The sequence below is a fragment of the Zalophus californianus genome, chromosome 11 (assembly GCF_009762305.2).
Source record: "Zalophus californianus isolate mZalCal1 chromosome 11, mZalCal1.pri.v2, whole genome shotgun sequence".
NCBI lineage: Eukaryota > Metazoa > Chordata > Mammalia > Carnivora > Otariidae > Zalophus > Zalophus californianus.
This window is the reverse complement of record NC_045605.1, coordinates 77,981,959-78,008,014: the sequence shown is the minus strand read 5'-3', so window position 1 is coordinate 78,008,014 and position 26,056 is coordinate 77,981,959. Positions and strand designations below refer to the sequence as shown.

Below are 26,056 nucleotides of genomic sequence, written 5' to 3'. Positions count from 1 at the left end.
CTGACCCAACCATGGAGGAGACAGCAGCGCTATCTGCCCTGAAGAAGAGGTACAGAGTTTCCTCTGGGATGGCCTGGGGAAGTCCACTCAAGTACCTACTGTAGGTAACAGGTGATTATGAATAAGAGGGTAAGGTATACAGAACACTCGTTCAGAGAGATTTAAACATAATATCAGGAACACAAGACTACATAGACCTAGAAGTATGACTAAGCTAGAAAACACAGCAATTATTCAGTCTCAAGGCTGGGCAAAAGAAAAAAAAAGGCAGTTTCACTGGCCCAAGGAGAAATATAACGTGACTAACCAGCCACTCTACTGATGTTCCTCCTAGAACTGGACGGGCGAGGGAGTCATAGTGTATCTTAGAGGATTCATTCCTTGGGACCGTCCCTCTTCTACTTTCACTTAAATCTCACCTAGATTGTGGTAAAAAGCCCAGGCTCTTAACCCGCCTGCTGAAAGACAGACATGTATCTAAATCTACCTAGACTTTGCAGTTTGTGCAAATCCTGGACTTCCCGAGGTTTTGTCTCCTCATCTGTAAAATGACAGTGATCAAAGAACCTATGCTATGAGGTTGTAAGAGAATAAAATATGTGAAGAGCTTAGCACAGGGCTAAGACCCATGACACTTTTTTTCAATAGCACATAACAGCTGCTACTACTGTCATTATGACCTGATCACAACTTGGTCATCCAGAAGTATTTCCCTACAGAGGGGTAAGGCAGTGACTGGAAAACACAGGCATCTATCACCACTGGATGTTAATTTCTCCTCAGTGACAACACTGGAACTTCAGATTACATTTCAAGCTCTTACAGGTTTAACTAATATGAATTATCTTCTCTGCTGGTTTGTTTTGAGGAATGCTGACAAAAATTAGGTTTCCAGTCTTTCAATGGCATCCGTAGGGACTAACTGCAAGATTTAAATTTCCTAAATCCAGTCCAGCCCAGGTTTTAGTTCTTGTGTAAGGGGAATTTATGGTGGCCCATGCTGCAATGTGCCCCATCTCCCCGCCCAAAGAGGATAACTGAACACAGAAGAATGTGAGTGGGAGACAATGCCATGTTTTTCAATCCCCTTCCCATAATAGTTCCATTAACTATTATTCAGCAACTTAGTGAGATTTAAATATATACACCAAGATCTTGCATGCGAGCTCAATAATCTTGCGACCTCATTTTTTTTAAATTATGCATATACTATGTATGTATACTTTCCATGGTCAGAAAACCCACAAAAAAATCACACCTGATTTCTATGGCAGAGAGTGCTTCAAAGTGATGTTCAAATGCAATCACAGACACAAATATTCATTTCCATCATTTTTCAATTCTGCTTTCCCTTCACAGGGATAACAGTTCCATTTTCAAGCACACCTTTTGGTCATACACTAGTGAGTTTTAGAATAGATAGCAACTTTGTGTGGTTCATTTAATTCTGTTGGTAATAAGCCCATTGCATTTTCATAGCTCTCTTTCCACAAGACTTCCCCTTTTGAGAGTAAAATCTCCAAAATCCTCCCCTTTAAATTCTCCAAAATTCAAGAACCTACACACGTTAGGGATTTTGTGCACTATTATGCCACTTTATAGTCACATAACTATGAAGCTTCTGAAATCAGAAAATAACTCTAGCAAACTAATGAAACCAAAGAATGTAAGTAAGATAGAAGTAAAGCCTTTATAACTGCCTGACACCGAGTTCTTTTGTTCTTGTTGTTATATGTGGATAGTAGAGAGGAGTGAAGATATATTCCAGGCCTATGCCGTCAATGTTGTCATGTCTAAAGCTTGGCTGAAATGAAAAATTTCCTCGTGATTAGGCTAACAAGTGAAAAATAAACCAAAATATTTTCTTGAAAAAAATGCAGTGTTTTGTTTTTAATTTTTTAGAAAGTACATATTATAAATCAACTATATTAAGATAGCAGTACTTTACTAAATTTGAAGTATAATTCCTCGTGTAACAATAAATAAATAAATGAAATTCTCCTCCTCCCCCCCAAAAAAACAAATGAGACATGAGAAGACAATAAATTTCAGTACATGTGCAGAACTGCCTCACTGAAGCTGATGCAAAACATCTTTCCCAAGGACTTTTCACAGGTATAGTTTTAGAGGGAAAAGGAATAGGCCTGTTCTTCTAATATGTTCACAATCCAATCCTAATTCTGGAAATGTCACCTTTCCTTTCTTCAATTTTGTTTTTAATAGAATTAAATACAAAGTGTTGTAACTATAGAAAACAATAAAACCTTGAAAAAAAATCTTTTATTCAAACCTTTGTCTTTCTCCCTAAACCTATATTCCACTACTTAGATTCTCCCAGATGGCAGACTGTATTCTTCAACGAAGAACAGACTCTTCAAAACTCAAGACTCATTCAGAATAAAGTTACCAGAGCATCTGAGGAGTGCTATTACCAGCCCTTAAATTGTCTGAAGAACAACTGTAGTCAAAATACAAAGCAAGACTTCAGAAAAGAGAATGAAATGACTGAGAGCAAACTAGTTTAGGAAGCCATTCTCTGTTTACCAACCAGCTTTGAGCTAGGAACAAGCAGTGGAAATACTAAGAGAACAAACAACTCAATAAATGTGCACTAAGATCCACTATCATCTTCTGATGTTTCAATCACCAACTTAACAAGTCCACAACTGTATTAGGGACACTCAGTAAATGTGTCCTTTAAAAACTTGAAGCAGGTTCTCTTAGATTTGCTTCCAGGAGGAAGAGGCTGTACACCACTCCTACTCAGGCTGTCATGCCGTCGTACACCTTCTTGAGGTCAAGTATCTCTTGCTTCTGCAACTATAATCTTCTGTCCCTTAGAATACCCCCTGAATTATCCTAAACACCTAAATCTAAGAACCTACTTGCCTACTGAAATTCTTACTCAATAAAATTAGTTGGGTTTGGGGAAGAACGAAGCTCCTCTTGCCAGAGTTGATCATCAGGAGAGAGAAAATGGGAAGGAAAAACGGACAGAGGTAAAGAGAGATAAAGACAGGTGTTCAAACCCACACTAAAATTAAATAAATTCTGATTTCTCCCTGAATATTTATAGAAAAGATAATATGCCTTCAGATTGTCATTATTTTGTGTTAGGCCAAAGTGTAGATACAGAATGTGATAAGGGGAAAATACATATATCATTTTTTTTCTTCAAAATAATCAAAGGACTTTAATGGTCTGGCTAAAGTGATAAAAAGCTTAGGCTTTAGTTCAAACATCCAACCCTGGACTTGAATTCTGGCTCCACCACTGACTAAAAGAAGCAAGTCTCTTAACTTATCTGAGCCTTAGTCTGCTCATCTATACATCATATGTAATAAATTAACTCAATTAGGCAAAAATAGATTAACGAGGCAATATCTAACACATAAGTACTAATTGTTCTCTATTTTTTTAAAAAAATATTCATTAAGGGCGCCTGGGTGGCTCAGTTGGTTGGGTGACTGCCTTCGGCTCAGGTCATGATCCCAGAGTCCCGGGATCGAGTCCCACATCGGGCTCCCTGCTCAGCGGGGGGGTCTGCTTCTCCCTCTGACCCTCTTCCCTCTAGTGCTCTCTCTCATTCTCTCTCTCTCAAATAAATAAATCTTTAAAAAAATTCATTAATAAAGTAGGATGAATTAAAGGCCCTTTAGTCCCTCCATCTCAAAGATTCGTCTCCCTACAACACATCCATTTTATTTCCCATGTCAGTAGAACCATACTAGATAGTGTTAAGTAGCGCACATTTCAAAACTAATTCCTGGAATGTATCATTTTAAAAACCAAATGATGAGGGAAATTGTTACTTTATTGTAGAAAAATTATTTTCTCAGTGATAAAAAGGCAGGACTTCAATATAATTAAGAAGAACCTCTATACACCATAATTGTTAGACACATAAAAGATTTTTCTTTCTTCAGACGCAACATGAAAATAACCTTGAGCAGCAACAAAAATCATACTTCAATAAGATTAAATTTTCTTTTAATTACATCATCTGATAAAGTCAACCTTCTTAAATGGATTTTTAAGAAAATAAATAGTAGAAATTGGCTCAAATAATTAAAACTATGCAAGCAATGTGACTGATGCCCTCAATGAAATGGTTGATTTTTTGGAGTCACTGTTTAGATATGTAAGAAAAAAACATGAAATTGAAGAAATAGGTTGAACTTCTCACATAAAAGATAGTAGGGAGTATTTTTAACCTTTCATAATAATTGCTTGGATAGGCAAATGCCTTTTTCAAATAAGATTTCATTGACATGTTTCAATTTAGAACACAGAAAACATGAGTTTTATAAACTGCATTTTGTGTTAGGAAGGATGATAGGAGAAAAACAACATATATATGGCAACAAGAAATTATCAAACCTGGAAAAAGGAAAAAAAAAAAAAAACCAACAAACACAGCTTTTGAGCATGGATTACATCACAGAGCTTATTCCACCTTGTGTGGTCACAGAATTTCATATTCCATAAGACCTACTCACATTCTATGGAAATAGCTTTAGGTTTTATATTTAGTTTCATAAGTTAATGGTAATGTGAAAGACTGGGATTCAAAACCCAAATGTCTCAATCTGTATCAGGTCAGTTTTCCTAAAAGTAAAGCCTAAGAGAGGCCTTCTTTGTCATTGATTTCCCTGGATGAGTAAATATTTTCAAAAGGTGAAAAGAAAACAAGACAAAGGGGAGCCTGGGTGGCTCAGTCGTTAAGCCTCTGCCTTCGGCTTGGGTCATGATCCCAGGGTCCTGGGATCGAGCCCCGCATCAGGCTCCCTGCTCAGCAGAGAGCCTGCTTCTCCCTCTACCACTCCCCCTGCTTGTGTTCCCTCTCTCGCTGTCTCTCTCTCCATCAAATAAATAAATAAAATCTTTAAAAAAAAAAGAAAACAAGACAAAAAATATTCAGCACAGAAGTGGTCCCAGCAGGAGATTAGTTTCACCTGGTCCCTAGGAGCGCTCTGAGCACCGTTGTACCACAGAGACACACCTACCTTGAGGCAGGGGCCATTCTGTTTTTACCTGTATGTCAGTCAGACACACGGTTGTTAACTGTGGGGGTGAGAGACGGGGGACAGGGGGTTCATGAAAGAGAGGGTGCATACTACCCTGTGGTGGGAGGAAGCCAAAATAGACATAGGAGAGTTGGGGAGATGGGGGAGAAAATACATAACACCAGGGACAGGGGGAGGAACCCTACTAGGGGACATTAGAAATGTGAGAAAGTGTTGCTGAATGACAGGGTGAATAAAACTCAGGACTGGGAGAAGGATCTCCTTGTGCTCAACGTAATTTTTGTGGGGATAAGTGTTTGTTAGCCATTGGCAGCCAAAACAGCAACTGGTAAAAAGGGGAATTCCTTGTGATGAGAAGCTGTGCCGGGCACCAGGAAGATCCTCCACAGCCTCTAAATTCCATTACACTATATTGCTTCTTCTACAAGCCAGAATGTTGGATGTTGAACTGAATTAATATCCTGTCAACTTCCCAGAACATGGACTCCCTATGTTATCTCCCCTGCTTGAGGCATTCGAACACTATCCTTCTTTTAAGGAGATAGAAACTTAACTTTGAGGACTTTGTGGGCCACCCATACCCTCAGAGATCAGTATTCCCCATCCTAATACAGGCAAGACTGTACGGTTATTATACAATTTCATACAAGGCTGAAGATGTCGCATGCATGTGTATGGACTGCCTGCTCCCAGGCAGATCTGCCTCATTTTTTGGAAACCCAGCAAAATGTCATAGTCATATTTGAAAATGGTAAAAATGTGTTTGTAGATAGTGATAATACATTAGTTATATATAAACTCAATATAAAATTTGCTGGGGCTACTCAAGGTACATTAAGATTCATTTACGTGACAAATTTTAATCCAAATTTATATAACAAAAAAGGGGACTTTTTTTTTTTTTTTTAGTATGGAAGATAGGTTTGCCCATTTCCCCTTCTTACTGTTCTGCTTATACTCTATGGAGTTTGAATATTATTATTAATTATTTTAACCTTAATGCCTTTACACATTGCTGTTCTCTTCCTGGAATTTATTTTCCTAAGCAAATTTTTGCCTAAACGCTCTAAGTGTTGAAACCCCCCCCAACAAAAAGAGACACTGATTTCTGTGACACCTTCCACAGCTCTCTCCTCTCCATCCCCAGAAGTAGGAATCTTTACTCCTCTGTTTGGCAGTTTGGTGTCCCCCACATTCCATAAAGGGTCCATGTCTTATGCGTCTGAGCTCCCAAGCAATTCACATTATTTACTGGCATTTATCAGTTTCTTAGTAAATATTAACTAGTATATATTAACTGAATCAATTTGCATATCCTTCTTTGCTATTAAACCAACCAGTTGTCAAATTATTTCTCTTGCTGGTTCTCAAAAGTGTCATTTATAGCTCAGTGTCCTTGGGTTCAGGAAATTAAACCTCTCCAGAAGAAGGAGAATAAATTACAGAAGATGTGGCCTCTCCAGCATTAACTATCCACTTCTATCCTCTTACCACACACATCTGGGGCTACTGAGCACAGTATGTGTGTAATTCCATGACATACTCCAGGGAAGAAAAAAAAAAAAAAATCTCTGGATGAACACACATCCCCTGGAATAGAGGCCCTGGGTTAGTTCGGTGAGTTTCTAAAAAAATTATGACTGGCTTCCTGGCTCTAGTCTTTGCCCAGAAATTTGGGAAGAGCAAATAACTGATAACCAGCATCCTTCACTTGCAAGCACTCAGAGTCCAAATCAGCAGAAAAGGCTTAGTGACAGTGATTGTTACAACTTTTGGTCTAATAGTTCATTCACTCCCCATTTGGGGACACCTGACCTAAAGTCACAGGAAAAGTCAGCTTTTATGTTTATCTCTAATGAGCTTGAGCCTGTCCTCTCCAGTCCTTGGTTTTATGAATTTGGCTTTCTCTGAGCTGTGCATTCTAACAGAGCTGTTTTTCATCTGAGGGTCTTATTCCAACAGCATTGCTTGCTCCAACACCAGTAGGGAGAATTCTTTAAAAAATGGTCCTGGTAATTAGTTTCATGTAATACTGCTGTGTTGTCATAACCTCATCTCTTCATCCTTGAGAGAACAAAAAACAAAAAATGCTCAAAACCTAACCACAAAATTATATTAATAATTTTCTTTATATAAACAACATAAATCCAGCTGGCTACCTATAAAGAGGATACCATTCCATCCCCCATGAAATGAAATTCTTAATCATCCAGTGGGGAGTTGGGCTGGAGGAAGACAGGGGCCTGATCTTATTATGTGCTTGCCCCCAATACCACTGCATGCCTCCCTCATTCTTGCTGCAGCCCCGCCCAGCTACCTTATGAGCTCCCCTGAAATGTGGGGACTATTTGTTCAGGGTGGCTCAGGTATAAGGCAAGCACACATACTCTGAATCCATTCTTCTCATGCTACTACACTCTGTTTCACTACGGATGAGGAATAAGGGACTCATCATCACCGATGACTTACTCCCTCTTTCTGCCAGTTTGGCTTATATATCCTTTTTATTGCCAGGAGAAAACAAAACAAAACAATACAGAAATGCTCTCTGTATTCAGTGAAGCATTTCTCTCCCATCAATCCAGATTCCTCTTCCACAAACTCAAGCTCAACACCAGTGACACATCACAGGAGTCAGTTTTATGGGCACTGTGCTCACTACTTATCCTTAAAGCATTCTATTTTCCAATGATCTGTCCGCCCTCCATCCCCCCAAACCACCGTGCTTATTAGAAAATGCAGCCAGGGAATCCTGACAGTATTTACAGAATGTTCCATACTTGCACACGTCAAAACACTGAATCAATTCCATTCTTACTTGATCTTCCACTTAGCATTCCGTCTAGCAACTCCTATTTTCCTAGCCTATCACCTTTTCATCACTTCTTTGGGAAAAACTGTACATTCAGCATCTGAAAGGTTACAGGTAGACAAATGATGATTTCCGGAAAGAGCAATTCACACATTTATGCCAGAATTTAGCCTTTGTTTGTTACTAATGAGATTCACCCACCGATCTTCCATGGTGCAACCTAGGCTTTGGGCCCTGCAACTTAGTTGTCACTGTAAGGGATGATAAATAGAAAGGAGCCACAGACAAAACCATATGGGTCTTGTATTATATAGGTCATGAGCATACTAAAAAGAATAATATTCTGTACACTTTTAATTCTTTAAATAGTCACAAAGAATCAGGATCTAAAAGTGGCTACTGATAAATTTGTATTTTCTTAATATCTGAAAATACTTTAAGACATAGCTGTTGACTTAAAACAAGTCTCATCCATTTCTCTTGTTACTACACTGATGATAAAAATAAAACTTTACCAATGATTACTACAGGATTATGACTAACCATCTTATGACTCTATAGATTTTCTTTCCCGTGTATAGATTTTTTAGCTCAGATAAATTCAAATCTTTTATGAATTCACAAGCAGGCAAACATGGCTCCATTTCTGGTTATTTTGTATTTTTGGTCATTTGGTTGTCAGTCAATACAATTTTCATTCTTTTAAAAGAAGATGGCAATGATAGTTTGTCTCCAGCAATTGGAAGAAAATCATGTTAATCTCTCTCAAGTGGCAAAAAAATAAAAATAAAAATCATCATCTATTTTGTTAAAATAATAAAGAAAAAGAGAGAGATGCCTCAGGTCAAGATCCCAGGGTCCCGGGATCGAGTCCCGCATCAGGCTCCTTGCTCAGTGAGGAGCCTGCTTCTCCCTCTGCCACTCTCCCTGCTTGTGCTCTCTCCCTCTCTCTCTCTCAAATAAATAAACAAAATCTTAAAAAAAGTAAAACAAATTAAAAAAAAAAGAAAAAGAGAGACAGAGTAAAACTATGCCAGACAGGCGAAAACACCAGCACCAGAAAGTAAAAGACCCATTTTTTTTTTTTTAAGATTTTATTTATTTGACAGAGAGAGACAACAGCGAGAGAGGGAACACAAGCAGGGGGAGTGGGAGAGGGAGAAGCAGGCTTCCCGCCGAGCAGAGAGCCCAATGCAGGGCTCGATCCCAGGACCCTGGGATCATGACCCGAGCCGAAGGCAGACAGTTAACGACTGAGCCACCCAGGTGCCCAGTAAAAGACCCATTTTTGACAAGCCAAGATTTATTTATTATATATAAACTAATGCTGAACGTAGTAGCAACTGTTAGAAAGGAACCAAGAGCTCGAAGTCACTGAGGTTTTTTTTCTTTTTTTAAATCATTTACACTTGTGTTGAAGAACATTTTAGACATCTGAAACAAAAACCACTATAATTATTAATTTGTAATTTTTAAAGAATATTTTACAATGATTAGGTGAGTTCAAGATCATGATGAGGTGTTCAGTTTTTATGAAAGACTGATGCTGGATTGCCAATAAAAACATGCAAAGTCTTCCTTATTTTTTTTTTTTCCTCCCTTTGTCTTGAGTGTACTATTAAGTAATTGCACCTGTTTTGGTAAGTTACTTGACATCTAGGAGCCTAAATGTATACATTCATAAAATTGAAGGGCTAGGTAGAAAGACCCATTGAGATCTGAAATATTATGATTTAAGAAGCAATTAGGTGATGACAGTGGAGCCCTCATGATGAGATCAGTGCCCTTATAAGAGACACAAGAGTGTGTGCCCTCTCTCACTTCTCTCCACCCCAGAGGGACACCACCTACGTGACCAGAAAGCAGGCTCTCACCAGACACTCCATCTGGCGCTGTAAAAGTGGGACTCAAAGCCTCAGGTCTGGGCCTCCTACCACCACCAGTAAATGGCCTCCTAATTTTTATAAAAAGGGGCTGTTACTAATTGCTGCACAGGTCATGTGAAAATGTATAAGCATGTATGAAAATTAAAACTTAGATGGTATAAAGACGGGGACGCCTGGGTGGCTCAGTTGGCTCAGTGTCTGCCTTCAGCTCAGGTTATGATCCCAGGGTCCTGGGATTGAGTCAGGTGTCCTCCACAGGGAGTCCCGCTTCTCCCTCTCCCGCTGCCCCGCCCCCTCGCTTGTGAGCGCGCGCACGCTCTCTGTCAAATAAACTTAAAAAATCTTTTAAAAATATAAGTATAAAAATGTCAGACATGTCTTCCTCACATGATGCCTACTTCCCCTTTAAATCTGTCCTTGAGAATCCTTTTAATATGTCACTTGAGTAAAAGAGTATATAGGGGAAATGGGTACATTTTTCAATTTTCGGGTCTAATTCTCCTTGAGGAGGAAAGTGGACATAGAGGAATTACTACAGTGATGAATGGAACTAAACCAACAGAAGCATGCTACCAAATAAAGACTATTTTTAAGAATAAATTTTCAGAAAACTTTAAAAGATCTATGTTTTACATTATTAAAAGTTATATATATATAACATGTACTATATACACGATAAAGCATGTTATTCACATGCATACATACAGGTACATACACACCTATAGTTGCACATACGTATATACCTCTTGATTTTGATGTGAAATCAAGCCATTTTTTAAAGATATCTATTTTGAGATATGTCAGTTTATAAAGGGGTTAAATCTAGAACAGAGATAGGATTGTACCGCACTTTGTACTTCATAGTGCCATCTTCTGACGACCAATGGAAGTGTAGTTCCAGTAAACCATCAGCACTTAAGCTTCCTAAGGAAAATCTGACAGGTCTGTCTTCAAGATAGACCGAGTTCAAATGATGAGTCTGTTGTTTTTCACATCTTTGAAACCAAAGATGATACTACTTGTGACATGGGGAGGTTATGAGGGTTTGCTTATAAATGAGGCATAACCTACCGCACACTGCATCCCCCCAGGTCGGGCATCCCTGTGCATATAACACAAGTCACTTTTTTTTACGCTGGTCTGCATTAGGTTCTCAACAGCTGTTTCTGAGCTACTTTCCAAATGCCTGACACCACGAATTTCAGTGTTAAATGAATTTCAGTTTTGCCTGAGAATCCTGACCTTGAGGCTTATGCCTAATAAATCATGGGTTCAAATTCCACCTCTACCTTTAAGTAATTTTGTAACCTTAGAGGTATTAACTTCTTTAATCCTTACTGTTCTAATCTACAAAATACCCTCATGAGGTATGGAAAAGCATTAAATAAAATTACCCCAGAGAACTGTGTAGCACAATTCTTAAACATAAAAAAAAACCTTAACCACTGTTATAAATTTTAAAAATTAAATTATGAGTCTGAGGGTGCCTGGGTGGCTCAGTCGTTAAGCGTCTGCCTTCAACTCGGGTCATGATCCCAGGGTTCTGGGATCGAGTCCCACATTGGGCTCCCTGCTTAGCGGGAAGTCTGCTTCTCCCTCTCCCACTCCCCCTGCTTGTGTTCCCTCTCTCGCTGTCTCTCTGTTGAAAAATAAATAAAATCTTTAATAAAAAAAAAAATTGAGTCTGAGCAGTTGAGAGCACTACCTAGGATCACACAGGTAGAAGGTGATAAGCTGCAATTAGGTCAGTCTGATCTCTACCACGTGTTCCTAAACCCCACAGTTAAAATCTGGATGCCCTCTGGAGCCAGGCAGTAGAACATTGTAGTTCATTGCTTTTGACTTTGGAAAACAACATCCACAAATAAAGACAATATTACATAAATACAATTATTTTCTTTCACAATGAGAACAAGAAAAAATACACATTATTTTAGTTAGAACTTTAGTTGTGAGCTCAAGGGATACCTGAGAAGACATTTTTCTTTCCTTCTCTATGTAAATCAGAACCCACAGATGAGAGGGACACAAGCTGACACGGGCTCATTCCAGGGCCTTACATCACACGCTAGAAGGCGCTGTAGCATAGTGATTAAGAGCATGGGCTCTAGTGCTATTTGGCATTTGACTTTAGAATCCACTTACCAGTTTACAGCCTTGGTCAGGTAATCTTAACCCCTGTGTGCCTTATTTTCCACATATATAAACCGAAGGCAACATCAGTAAGCACACCATGCATTTATTGTGAGGCTTAGCCTGGTTTAAAGTATTCTATAAGAGTGATTATGTGTTATCGTTATCATCTTTTGATTCTTTTGTTCTTCCATGAGAACTGAAACTGCAGAAGAAAAGAATGGACACAATATATGGCTAACATAGTTGCACATTCTGCTTAATCCAGAAAATTAATCCAGAAAATTATTTTTCCACATCATGCAAAACCAAGTGCTGTTAAGGCAGATGGTGGGATGTGTGTGGGGAGGGGGGGTGACCAAAACTTTTTTTGCCAGGCTAATATTACTTCATCTGAAAACTCTGATTTCCTGCCCCAAGTAGAAAACAATAAGCATTTGTAGAGCCTCATAGGTAGGTCTTAGTTTTTATCACATCTTTGTCACATAACTTGAAGTGATAAACGTGGGGAAGGATGTAGAGTTAGTTTTCATTCTTTTCAGAGTTTCTAAGATTTCACCTCACTCTCCAGTACTTTCTAAATAGACTGTGGTCCCTGATAAATCCATGTAATAGTTTTATATCATTTAGTTTGACGATTTTCTCTGCCCTTTGCAGCCCTCTGCAATTTTTTTTTTTAAATGAGGCAGGGATTTATTCTCATGTAACTTGACTGATAAATGCAACCTGGTATATGAGAAGATACTTAGTTATTAAATTTATATACATGTGGGGGTCACCTGGGGGTCTCAGTCTGTTAAGTGTCTTCCTTCAGCTCAGGTCATGATCCCAAAGTCCTCGGATTGAGTCCCGTATCAGCTTTCTGCTCAGGGGGGAGTCTACTTCTCCCTCTTCCTCTGCCTGCCGCTCCCCCTGCTTGTGCTATCAAATAAGTAAATCTTTAAAAAAAAGTATATACATGTAAAAACAAGCATAATTTTTTTGCCAAGACATCATATTTCTATCCTCCTGACTTCAGCTGCAACGTGCATGTTGAATAAATGCCAAAGATTTCAAGTGTTCTAGACTCTATAGTTCTCAAATACTGGACCAGCGGCTTCCAGGCTTTCCTGTGCATTGGAAGCACCTGAGGTCCAGGTTAAAATGAAAATTCCTTGGCCACTTCCTCAGGGAATCTAATCTAGTAAGTCTAAGGGCAGGGGTCAGGAAGTTGCCTTTTTACAAGCTTCCCAGGGCATTCTAATTTAGGTACACTGAGGAATATACTTCGAGAAACACTGATCTAAAGACTGTTTTCTACATAGGAATATGAGGAGTATTAGCTAGCAAACTTTTGTATTTATTATAAAGGCTTCAATTTGGCTAGTTATCAAACTAATGAATTTCTTGGGCTGATTTAAGAAGTTATTTTTTAATAGATTATTTTTATCTTTTGATTTTTAGTATTTTCTAATTGAGGTATATTTAATATATAACATACTAGTTTCAGCTGTAATTCTAAGAATATTTTTAATGTAGCCTGTCCCACCTCATGTAAACAGTTATTTGTCAACATGGTTTAGTTTTGGCATTCTTATTTGTATCATACATTATTTTTCTTCATCTTGTATTTATTTAGAAATTAAATCCTATGGCCAGTGCTATAGAGTCATTCATAAAGCAATTCTCAGAATAAAGGGGTTCAAATGTAACCACTTTCTAGCTGGGAGAATGTAGGCTAATCGTTTAATGAGTCCGAAACCCAGTCTCCCTCATGGTAAAGGTGTTTAAGTAAAACGGGTTGCAAGGAAGCGTTAAGTTAACAGAAAAGCAAGCATCTAGCACACTGTCAGGTAATTAATTAGTCCTCAAAAATACTGGCTGAATCTGTAACTTACATGTTTGATACTTACAGTATCAAAGGACCAACTGGAAGAAAGATACATACAACACACCAAGGGATTTGATACCTTTCAATATTTTTCTAAATTGTAGTGTCAGAAAAAGAAAAGTCTGCCCCATTTTCATATGAACTTATCTGTAGAATGAGCTCACATTTCACTTTGTGGCATCTGAAGGAAAAAGCTACATGCTCTCAACAATATAAAGCTTCTTCAACCATATCTGCTTCTTGCCAACACGCCACTTCAATTTTTCATGCACTGTCTTGTTTCTCTTATAATTCAGTCTCCCCCCTTTTTCCTGCCCAATGCGAATGGCTTAGTTCACTGCAAAGACAGCCAATGAATGACTGCAAGTGTTAGAAAAGAGAATTTTAAAAACAAAATAACAACAACAACAACAACAAACCAATGAAAACAGAAAGTCTAGTAATCTGGGACTTTCCACTGGCACCATCTCTGTCCACGCATACACCATTCAGAGACCTAGTGTGTGAGGTTTCTCGTTTCCCTTTGCCATTCTAGCCCCTTCGTCACCATTCTGTGGAGGTCATGACCAAGCTTACCCCATGTGAGAAGACTGAATGATTATAGAGTTCAGAACCCTCAGTTCGTCTAAAAGGCTTGTGGCTGTTATGCTGTCCCAGTTTAAGATAGACCTCCTTGGCTCTCTCATCTTCAGATAAACTTGGAAAAATGAACTTACTTAAAAGGCATTAACATATTATGGTAATATAATTTTAATAACTATATTTAATGTTTAACTATTAGCCAGATAATTTAGAGCCTTCAGACCCAAAATAGAAGCTAGGTGAGGCTATACTGGTTTCCTTTATTTTTTCTTGAAGTTGCAGGTGCTTAAACATTGCTGCTAACTGGGATGGGTTAGGATGTCCCAGAATTGGCTTTTACTTTGGTCTCAAATTATCTGCATGAATTTAGAAAGGAAATATACAGTCTCCCTTCAGTTTTATCATCTGTGATAAGCGAAGATGGGACTGAGCTCCAAAATCTCTTCACCGATACTTCTGTCTTGCCCATGAGAGGTATGTTGATGAAAGACAGCACTTTCTGAAATCAAAGTAAACTAAGGTAGGGTAAAATTGCTCTAAACCCTTTCAATCAGATAAGAGTGGAAATATATTGAGTTGAATTTGAATTTCTCAGTTCCAGACACTCTTCTTTTTGCACATTAGCTTATTAAATACTCTTAAATCAAAGAAGCATTGTTATCACTTTTTTTTAATTGATGAGGACAGTGTGGCTACGAGTTGTTAACTGACATGAAGTCATGTAGCTAGTGAGGCTAATCCAAAGTCTGAGTTCATATTCTTTGAATTTAAACCATATGACAGGGCAGATACTTCCTGTAAACCCTGCTCACTACATGCTTCTGCTCAAAGTGTTCTGAATATTAGTTTGAAGGACAGGAAATCAGAAACCCTAATAATCCTCTGGAGGATAGGCAGGAGGAAGTCACATCCTCTATAAGGACATGAGATGAAGCTGGTCCAGAATCTGCAATAGCTGCTACCAATACCTTAGCTCAGCTGCAGGGACTATTTTGGAAGATGTCAAGTTTTTGCATGGTTTAGTTTCCATTTGTCCCCCAAGGATCAGTCACTGGGCTCAATTCCCTCCCTCCCTCCCTCCCCCCAGCAAAATCTTATCAGAATCAACTCACTTAAGGAATTTATTTTGATTTTTAATAAAATCATTAAATGTTGGTTGCTTGAGGTATCCAATATAAAATTCACACACTAAATTGTACTCTCTACCTATAGTAATAGCTGACATGTCCTAGGATCTCTTAAAGACTGTGAAGTACAGCTATGTGCACTTAAGCACATTTTCTTTAATCCTAATAACCCTAAAAGATGGACATTATTTTCCATTTTACAGATGAGTAATTGAAGTCTGGATGGTTAAGAAACCTATCCAGTGAAAAAGAGCTTGTAATATGTACACGCAGGATAAAATCTGTGACCAACTGATCCTAAAAATATATAACCCTATATAAGTTGCTCATTGGCCATGATAAAATGTAGAGACACATAAACCAAACAAAATGTATGCTCACCATAAAGTTCAATGTGAACATATTTAGGAACTCATCTTTGTAAGACAGTTGAGTGTGTTTCCCATTGAGCAATACCACAGAATTACAACATAGATTTAACAGGAGAGGAATATAAAAGCAAATGCCTAGCTAGGAACTCCATTTGTAGGAAATAGTTTCAATGAAAAGATCCCAAGGGCACCAACAATATCACCTTCACAACAGAACTGAAAAATCAACAGGGACCATTAGAGGTATATTGCTTGAGGGGTAAATTGCCTGCAAAGGTGAGAACTCATTAATGACTGCTTTGGGTTTTGAAAATGACCTGGAGTCTCTTTTTAAGCCAGCTCACTCTTCAAAAAACAACTGAATATAGACAAATAAATGGCGTTCAAATCTGCATTGCTGTGATTTCCTTTGACGGTAGCCTGTTGTTCTATCATGAGTATATGTGCTCAGAGAATGTTTTAGAACTACTTCTTACTCCACGATAACTGGAAAAATTCTGAATATATTGTAGGGACCAACTATACAAAGATGGCTTGATTATAGAAGAACTATGTCATGGAAAGCAGTCACATGATAGAACAGAAAGAATACTGGGGAAAATTCTAAGTCCTCATTCTGGTTTTCCTATGTGAACTTAGATGAGAGTCTGTCACTTTGGACCTCACTGTTCTCATCTCTAAAATGAAGGGCTTTAGACTAGAATGCAACCTTATATTCACAGTATGCTTCCCAATAACAAACTCTTTAAAGAGATTAAAACACTTGAAAGCAACACCAAACAAGTCAGACATAATTGCAATGCAATCACTACCTATGGTATAACGATGTCTCCTAGTGTTTATCAAAGCATTCTCAGAGCACACTGTTTACTTGGTTGACCTTCAGCTCGTATTTGAACGTGATGGTTTATTTTGATATTTTTTTACCTCCCATAATTATGAAGCAAAGTTCGTAGATGCCCCAGTAAACATGTCCTCTCTTCGATGCAGACTTACCATTATCTATGCTTTATATCTCCCCATAGCAGCAAATAATACTCTTTTCTATGATTCACTAGATTAACAGACATCAACACCCGTTCACATACACACACAATAATCTATGGCAAAAAAAAATATTTTCATTTAATGATTGCCATGATTTCTGGCAAAATTACGAAAAGTTTACGATAAAATATGTGCAAACTAATTGAAACTAGATGATCAATAAGGTCATTTTCAAAATTAGCTTAGGGATAACCCTTTCATGTGATGATTCTTCACACATAGTTAGGTTTCTTCTATATCACTGGTTTTCAAACTGTTCTCAACAGTAGACAAAAATCTGTGTCACGTATTTAGAAAAATTAAAAGAAAATGTATTTAACAGATTAGGAAATCAACTGACAAGTAGAAAATAAAATTGTAGAACCTTCTATATCAATCCTGCTTATGCAGTTTCATAGCATCCTTTTATTGACACCTGCACTCGTGGCTTTGATTTGTTATTTTTATGTGCTATATATACAATTAAATTTTAAATAGATATACAGGTAGCTAAATATGCACTTCTGTGCTAAATCATATTCTATATGATAACGCAATTTTTCATGGTGTTGGCCAAAGTGCACAGCATCACCCAGGCACTTTGCCACCAAAACACTTTTGGAAAGAACCAGCCTAGTAACAAGATAACCCTCATTACTTCTATTGCTTCCTCTCTTCTTTGCCAATATTTTCTTTCTTTTGGATGAGGACTGTAATTCTTGTTAATTTCTGTCATTCAACTGACTTGTATCCAATTTTTCATTTATTTTGCTATGTCCAATCAATCACAGACACAAACATTTTGTGAACATAATCAAAGTAACTGCACAGGCTAACCCCTGGTGGATCACTTCTTATGTCCCAAGAAGTATGCAAACTCCTTTCCTAAATAAACTCGTTCAGTCCTTACCTCTCAGGTAGTTTCTACAAGTAGTCCTATTTTCTTCATGGGAAAACTGGATAGGATAAGCAATTTACCTAACATCATATGGTTAGCAAGTGTTGCAGGATGTTAAAGTTTATTACAAAATATTCCTTCTCTCACTGCCCTTGAAAGTGGAAGTAAGTTACTCCTGATACTTCTTCAATGGCACTAGTCACTGTTTTCTCTATTCCTATCTAGAACTTTAAACTGTTTGTTGCTATTTTACCTAATTTTGCCTTGACACTATTTCTGTACATGACTCAATTATGAGGACATGCATCTGTAACTAGTATCTTATGGTCCTGATGCCTGACACATTGCAGGCACACTTCTAATGTGTGATAATGAAGACATCTCAGACAACTTCTAAAGTTATGAAGTTCAAATGGATTTTTTTTTTCTTTTCTGGAGAAGAAAACTTAATATTAAATATCTGTTTAATCAGGTTAAAAGATTTAGCCCTATTTATTAAGGGGATTTCCTTTAGAAATCAGTCAACAACAGGCTCTCAAGCACACGTACCACACACAAGTGCTCTCAAGACACTCTTGAGAAAAAACATCATTACAATCACATACCTCTCAGTGGTTTCAGTGATTTTTTGCTTCCTGGTGGGTAGGTCAAATTCCCCCTTCCAATTACCTGGAGTTTGGTGTGGGACAATTGTGATCAAATCATAAATGTTTGAGGGGTCTCTTATTAGTCGTGAGGGGAATTAATCCACAAAGATAATCCCCAAATAAGTCATTTTAAAAATTGCTATTGGAAATAGGCAACTAAGGTCCAGAATTGAAATTTGAAATCAAAAATTCGCTTGTTAATATCTTCTTAGCCAAGAGAAGACCTGTCTCTAACTTGATTACACAGAAGAGTGCAATTCTTATCTCAAAGGAATGTACATAGGGCCATATAAAGGTGTCTGTGGCAAGACTCACTCTGTGTAGGGCTTGGGAAAACAAACCCACAATTACCTCATATCAACAGCGGGTGGCGGGGGGGGGGTGTTAAGGAAGACTGCTTCCTACATCAAATTTATTTGCTTAATTTTTTTAAAAAAGGTGCTTATTGTGTTTTTATTGTGATTCCAGTCTTTTCTTTATCCTATACATCAATTTAATTCTGAGGTTAGTTTAAGGTACAGAGCAAATAAGAGCCTAGAGCATCTTCAATATATAATATCTAAAAATAGATTCCAAAGTAAACATGTGGTATGACTGCTGATCAGAGGGCCCAGGAGAGACCTCTAAGGTGACTCCTATGGGGAGGACTATAAGCCTACCATCTGCTTAAAGTCCTTGCTTGACGGAACACCACCAGAAGTCAGTAGACCTTCACTCCTCCCCTGCCATGTTTCTCTTCCCATTAAGTCATTTAAAACTCAATAAACCAAAGGCATCAAGAGTAGAATCACAGCATAAAGGAACTGAGGTTCAACAGACTAAAGCACAAGCCTTCTCCAGCACTCCATGGGTCCCTTTTCACCAAGAACTTCTAAAGATTTTTTCACCCTACTATTCCTTTCAATACCTATACTACTTCTTTCTGAAGTGAATTGCTGGCTGCCTTGAACAGCAATTTAATACTCCTACAGAAGGAAGCTCTTTAAAAAAGTATAGTCATTCTACTCTAAAGCTATTAAGCCAACATGTTTGCTTTCTTTGACCACATTTATTTGTGCACAGGTTAAATGGGTTTCTGCATTAACTTCATAATTCATAACATTAACTTGATGTTTTGAATTTGTATGTACTTTCTAAACAGGAGGGACAATATCCAGAAAATTAAACAGCGCTTTTTTAACTCCATGGGGCTTACCAGTAAAATAATTCTTGGTTATTGTTGATGGTGAACATTTAACTTTTTTTCAAGACAAAGTAACTCTGATTGAGGGGCATCAAAGTCGTTCACGATGGTGTAAATTATGGAATTTTTCGGCTTCAGCACCTAAAGTTGTTACAGAAATGTGAAGACGAAGAGCAAACGAAAACAGAAAGCTATCCAAAAAATTCATATTTAAAAGGCAAAACTGTTTTACAGTTTTCATCCCTGTGGATAAAAAACTATTATACAGTAACAATCTTTCTCTAATTGTAGCATGTGCCTTAGTGAACACATTCCTTTACTATAAAACAAAACTAAACTTTAGGCCTCTTGGAAAGATAATAATCTGGTATTAAAGAGCTATGCCCAGAGAAAGGGATGTTGAAACGAATACTTTTTTTTTTTTTTTTGCATTAAGAGACTCAGATCCACATTCTTAACACTTTGAAAAGAACTTGACAATAAAAATGATACCATCCAAAGGCTGTAAGAAAATCTTTGCTAATGCTTTGCTAATGCTAATGCTTTCAACATGATATAAGCATGTGAAATGCCACTTGCTTCACACACAAGACCACTGACTAAGAAACTAACAAAAAGTCTTTGGCTAGAAAAATCCACTGTCACCAGGTGCTCATGGCTGAACTACAGTTTTTTCTCAGGAGGACAATAAACTCATCTCTACTAATGCAACTGTTCTTACAAACCTGTTTAGTTGAGGTTCTAGCCTGCACATGAACCATATGCCTATAAGAGATCTTAACTATCACAAAGAGAATGGCCTTCTGTTAGAAACCATTAAAATATAATCTCTTCTTGCAAAATGACGTATTTGGTAGTAGCATATTCATTGTCAAATCTGCTGTCACAAGATGATCTGGATATCCAGTAAAATAAATTGCTACAGAGTAATCACAACAAGACAGAGCACTGATTATGAAAAGTTTCACTTTAAGCCCAACATGCTCTTTCTGTTGAGTTGCAAGAAGGAAAATTTAAAGACCTGACATAAGTTTTTAGATACAAACGATACTGCAGAAGTTTCATATCTAAAGTAAACTAGGAATGAGTAATTCTAATTTTTGTTGTAATAAATGTGTTGGCTATTTAAAAATTTTATCCTACTAAAAATTAACACTTCCATAAAAGGAAAGATGATGGCTTTTTGTATTATGTAACCAATACTAAAACTTTAAAAGCTAGAGACTATACAGCTTCCTGAGTCACTTAAATTATAGCATCCTTAAAAAGCAAATGGACTTTGGGAACACTAGAGATTTTCACTGTCTTTAAAAATCATTGTGGGCTGGGTTTCTATTGTTTAAATATTTATTATTTTGTGCATATGATGACAGGCACCTACTTAAGTGTTCAAACTTTGAGAATTTCCTTTTTCTAGAAATCACAGTTATTAAACTACAACAAGAGTTCAGAGTAAGTGGCAAGACACTTAAAAAAGATGACTGATGTACAATTTGCACTGAGTCATTTAGAGTTAACCACAAATATTAAAATGGGTTCTGTAATTGGAGTAAGTTAGTAAAATACTGGGAAGCAAAGTGATTTTGAAACCATCTGCATTTTGTGAACCGAAGTGACAAGCAACCCTTAGAAAAAATAAAAAAATATATATAACTCATATTCCATTTTAATCTGGGAAAGTCACCTGGGCTTTGTCTGCAAGGAAAGACTAAGTTTATGAACGATTAGGGCTAAATCAAACAGTCCTCACTCTAAAAGGAAAGTCTGGTTAGAAGAATCTGAAAGAGGATGTATAGATTAAGAATGGAATCAAGAATTTTACTGCCTCATTTTTACAGATAATGAGTTTTCCTCATTCTTAATTTCAGAATTTGATATAATCCTGTTTTCCCTCTTCATTTTCCATCAGATGCACAATCAGATAATGTTTCCATTCACAGAGATTTGAAACGATCCTCATGCTGAGAGGATTATTTTATTTCATAGTAGCCAAGGGAAAGAGGTTGCTGCCAGTATGATGTTAAGGGCATACAGAATAAAGGCTCAGTCCTGGGCAATGAAACAGACCACCTTTGTGCTTCTCTTGAGGACAAAGCATGCAAACCCATCACCAACTTTGGGACTTGATCAACAGTGGGGAGTCACAAAACTCTTTTCAACCACTGCATTTTAAACCTCCACTAAAAATAGCTTCTCTGTACTGGGGCTTAAAGTCCCATCTGTGGCCAGTGACGAGTACAGTACTTAATTGTTTCTGACTAGGGTCTCTGTATCAGCACTCTGAGAGTGTCTTCTAACTTTTCATCGCCTTGTGTGTTCTTTAATTAGACCTGTTCACAAGATAGCCAAATGAAAATGCCTACCACTAAGCCTACTCAAGAACTTAAAACAGGCCATTTCACATGTCCAGGAACTTTTGTACAAAGCTTACCATCTTCCAGTATTAATCATTTTTCTCTGGTTCCGGTACCTTAAAATCAGACACATTTAGAGGAGGTAAGCCCTGTGGCTATTAAGACAGCTCTAATGTAAAGACATGGCCCGGTGACAATTCCCTCATTGTCTCTCCATTTCCTTTATTTTGGTCTGTCACTGCCTGTTATCTGTGCTCCTACTAGGGCTGGAGAAAAACATCTTTTCTTTGAAGGGGGAAGCGCTTAGTCCCCTCACTGATAGGAACACTGAGACTTTCTCTAAGGGCTAGGGTAACTAGAAAAGGGCTCTACTCTCCCGGAATGATTTCAGAGCCCAAAACACAGAGGTACCCTTTAACTTAGGCGGGAGATGCAAAGAGCTGAAGTGTCTGTCCTTGGCCCCCACAGGTGACCTGCAGTAGGACCAGCCCACCGGCGGCGCCCCTCGGCTCCGGTCACTCCCGCTCCCGGACTCACCTGGTGCTGAGGACCAGCGCCGGCAGGAGAGGCAGCAAGTAGTGCGCTGGGCTGAATTTCATGCTGTCGCCTGCCGGGGTCCTCCTTCCCTCGCTGCCTTTGCTCTCCCTCCTCCTCCGGGTCCTGTCGCTCCGCGGCGCCTGGCTCTGTCCCCGGCCGGCGAAGAGCCGTCTGCAGCGGACGGAAGGAAACAGACAAACGGACGGACGCCTCGCGAAGGCAGGCACTGAGAGCGGGGAGTATCTTCGGCAGTGATGTCACCAGCGAGGCGAGCCCTACCGGGGATTGTTCGGCAGGCCGCTGCTCCCGAGCCTGGAGGGCGCGTTGTCACTCGCGCTGGAGGCGGCGCGGGCGGGGGGCGGGGGGGGGGCGGAGATGGCCCCGCGCTCGGGTCTACAGGCTGCGCTCACCCGGCTGCACACCCTCTTGGGGCTGATCATTCATTCTCCTTCTCTGGAGGCTGGGGAGAAGGAGGAAGGGGAGGGGAAGGGCGGGGCGGGGGTGGGGGGCGAAGAAAGAAATCTAATCTTCCAGTAATTGAGCCTGAGTACTCAGCAGGATGTGAGACAGAATTCACTGGGAAAGACTCTCAGACGCTCAGAGTCGCTCAGAGTCGCAGGCAGGTGTCCCTCACCTGATTACAGTGTTTGGAAAAATGTCGCTCTAGAGAGTGTTTCAAATATTCTAATCAGAAATGCATAATGATTAGCCTGAGCCAGATATTAGAAAAGCAGGAGTGAGCAGTGTCCAGAAACGGACCCTGAGCCCATAAAGCTGCACTGCAAGGTTCTTAGTCCGGAAACGTGGAATATAAAGAGGTTTCGGGACATAAGTTAAAACGTCTGCTGCTTCTGGGTTTTGAAGATTTCTGATCTTCCTTCAATTTCAATCTGTCCCCTAGTACCAGCAGCGGGTAGTGGGGTTGGAGCTGGTGGCCCAATTACACTCACCTGAAGGGGTCCTTCCCTTCAGGTGAGGAGATATATCAAAATGCTAACAGCAATTCACTCAGAGTGGTGGTATCCGGGGGCAAAAGACTGTCATTTTGTTTTCTATACTTTTCAAATTTTCTATAATAAACATCTGGTATTAAGCTTTATTTTTGGAAAAATTAGTAAAATAAAAACTCTAATACAAAGTAGTATTTTTGTAAAAGCAAGTCTGGAAAACAGCCAACTTCGCTTACTGAGATGTTCAATCCTAGGGTCCTTACAACATGGTTTATTTTTGATCTTCCAGCAGTATTTCTTGGTTAAATGTTATAAAGTACTCCTTCATACATTATTAGATTGATCCTCACCAGAGTCATCCCAGAGAGATATAAATTAATGTTGTCCCTATTACAGAAATGAGGTAACTGAAGACCATGAAAATTTAGGCTGGATAAAAAAAAAAAAAAAAAAAAAACAAAGAACTTGATTCTTTTAAATCTTAAGCAAACCCTACCGTTGCCTGGAACATTATACCTAGTACAACTAACAAAAAGCTGATGTTCAGTAAAGACCGAAGTGTACCAAAGACCCCGAGGGGCAAAGGTCAGGTGGTCAACAGGAATTCCTATCCAGAGGGTTCAGCTCACATTCTATTTTCTCAGGGGCAAGACCCTTACAGTAAAATGTAGATGAAACATCCCTTTTAATCTAATTTTTGAAACATGATTTGCAAGAAAAATATTTGTTATAAAGCTTTATTTTAAAAAGGATACAAGCTTAAAGAATTAATCATCTAATGTACTGATTTGTTTTTGTTTTTGCTTTTAATGGGACTGAAGTTTAAGACATTTATACAGAACAGATATTGCTTTCAAACCCCAGACTACTAAAACAGAAGAGTAATAACTTTTGCAAACTGGATACCAGCCCTTTGGACAATAGGGTCCACAATAGATAGAACTAGGCATATATAAAAATGAACTCACATATGAATTACATGTCATTTACAGAGAAAAACTGCACTACACTCTCCTAAAACAGAACTCTGACTCCAAAGGAAAATATGTATTTCAGTTTGCTCCCGTCAAAATTATTTAACAATAGATTTCCTGCTCAGTTTGGAAGGTGATCATTTGAGTTACATACTCAACAAAAACATATGACTGCTTGGTAATAAAAAAATACATATACTAGGAAATAACACTCATACTTGTAGAACACATATTTGTTTACATAACAAGTGTGCATTCATTATCTTGTGGTCTTAATTATAGGAACCAAATGTACTAGTGATTTCTATTATCCTCTTCTTTTGCAGTTGAAGTGACAGATTCAGAGTGGTTAAGTAACTTGCTCAAGGTCACCCGTTACTTATATAGTGGGTAACATTCAAATTCAGTCTGTATTACTTCACAATATTTCTTTTGAGGGAAAATTTTTTTAACACACCTATGTAAGAAGAAACATTCTCCAACCTAAATTGTATTACTTTTTATTAGCTGTACAACATAAAACAATAGACAACTATAGATGGTCAGCCAAGAAAGAAGAGTATCAGAATGAACTTTGTTTAGACTGTGTTTCACAGTTAACCTATGCCCCTGTATTGGATACCAATAAAGAACCATAAGGTTTGTTGGCCTCTGTGCATGTTCTGCAAGCAGAAAAAAGACATCAAACTTAGAAGGGCATGCAAGCATCAGGGAAGCCCATTTGGAAGGTGATCCTAAGTGAGATTTTGGAAACTCCTGCAGATTTAGAGGACTAAGGCATTATATTCTGAATTCAAGTATAGATCTGCCACTCAGCAGACGTTGTTTCTTCTTGGAGAATTACAAGACCGTAAGTCTCCATCACCCATGACACTCTGTCCACACTGTCACAGGAAAACTCAAATCCAGAATTGATTTTACGGCTTCAGAGAATTGGTGTATGAATTTTAAAGATGCAGCAGTGCAGACGGCAGTTTCACTTAGCTGAAACCACTTGTCCTATGCTGAATCCCAACACAGCTCAGCAAAAGTTGTTCGCCCTAACTATACCCGAGTCTGGATAAAGGACATCACGAAAGTCGATGTACTTAAGCGAGAGGCTAGTCTCCATAAAATGCTGGGACTGGGAGATATAGAAACTATTTTTTAAAACAGCATTGAGATACCAAAAACACCACTATTTTAAAGTGTATAATTCAGTATTTTTTAAATAACTCAATAAGGTTATGAAATCACTATTATCTAACTCCAGAACATTTTCATCTCTCCAAAAGAAACTCCATACTCACTAGTCACTCACTATTCCCCTGCTTTTTCTTTTTCTCCCAACCCTTGAAATCTAATTAAGGTCTCTACAGATATGCCTAATTCTTGGCATTTCATGTAAATTGAATCCTAGTATACGTGGTCTTATGTGACTGGTTTCTTTCCTGTTTCAAGGTTTATCCATGTTATAGCATGTATCAGTACTTCATTCCTTTTAATTGCTGAATAATGTTCCATTGTAGGAATTTGCCACATTGTGTTTATCCATTCATCATTAGGATTGTTTCCATGTTTTGGCTATTTACATAACGCTGCTATGAACATTCACATGAAAGTTCCCATGTGAACATCTGTTTCCATTTCCTTTGGGTATATACCGAGGAGAGGAATTGCTGGATTATATGATAACTGTT

At 38.3% G+C, this 26,056-nt stretch overlaps 1 protein-coding gene across 5 annotated transcripts in view; it reads right to left on the bottom strand.

Moving 5' to 3' along the window:
- Nucleotides 1-22,778, bottom strand: part of LUZP2 (leucine zipper protein 2) — a 474,590-nt gene extending 451,812 nt beyond the window's left edge. For 2 of the 5 annotated variants that reach the window (XM_027580793.2, XM_027580794.2), the window contains exon 1: nucleotides 22,454-22,571. Coding sequence is in view for 1 of the 5 variants with exons in the window: in XM_027580791.2 (XP_027436592.2) it covers nucleotides 22,454-22,515 (62 nt within the window). In the remaining 4 variants the exon portion in view is untranslated. Of the gene's footprint in view, nucleotides 1-22,453 lie in introns of all 5 variants that reach the window. The other 3 variants (XM_027580791.2, XM_027580792.2, XM_027580790.2) reach the window with 3 other exon arrangements.
- Nucleotides 22,779-26,056: the final 3,278 nt, after the last annotated feature.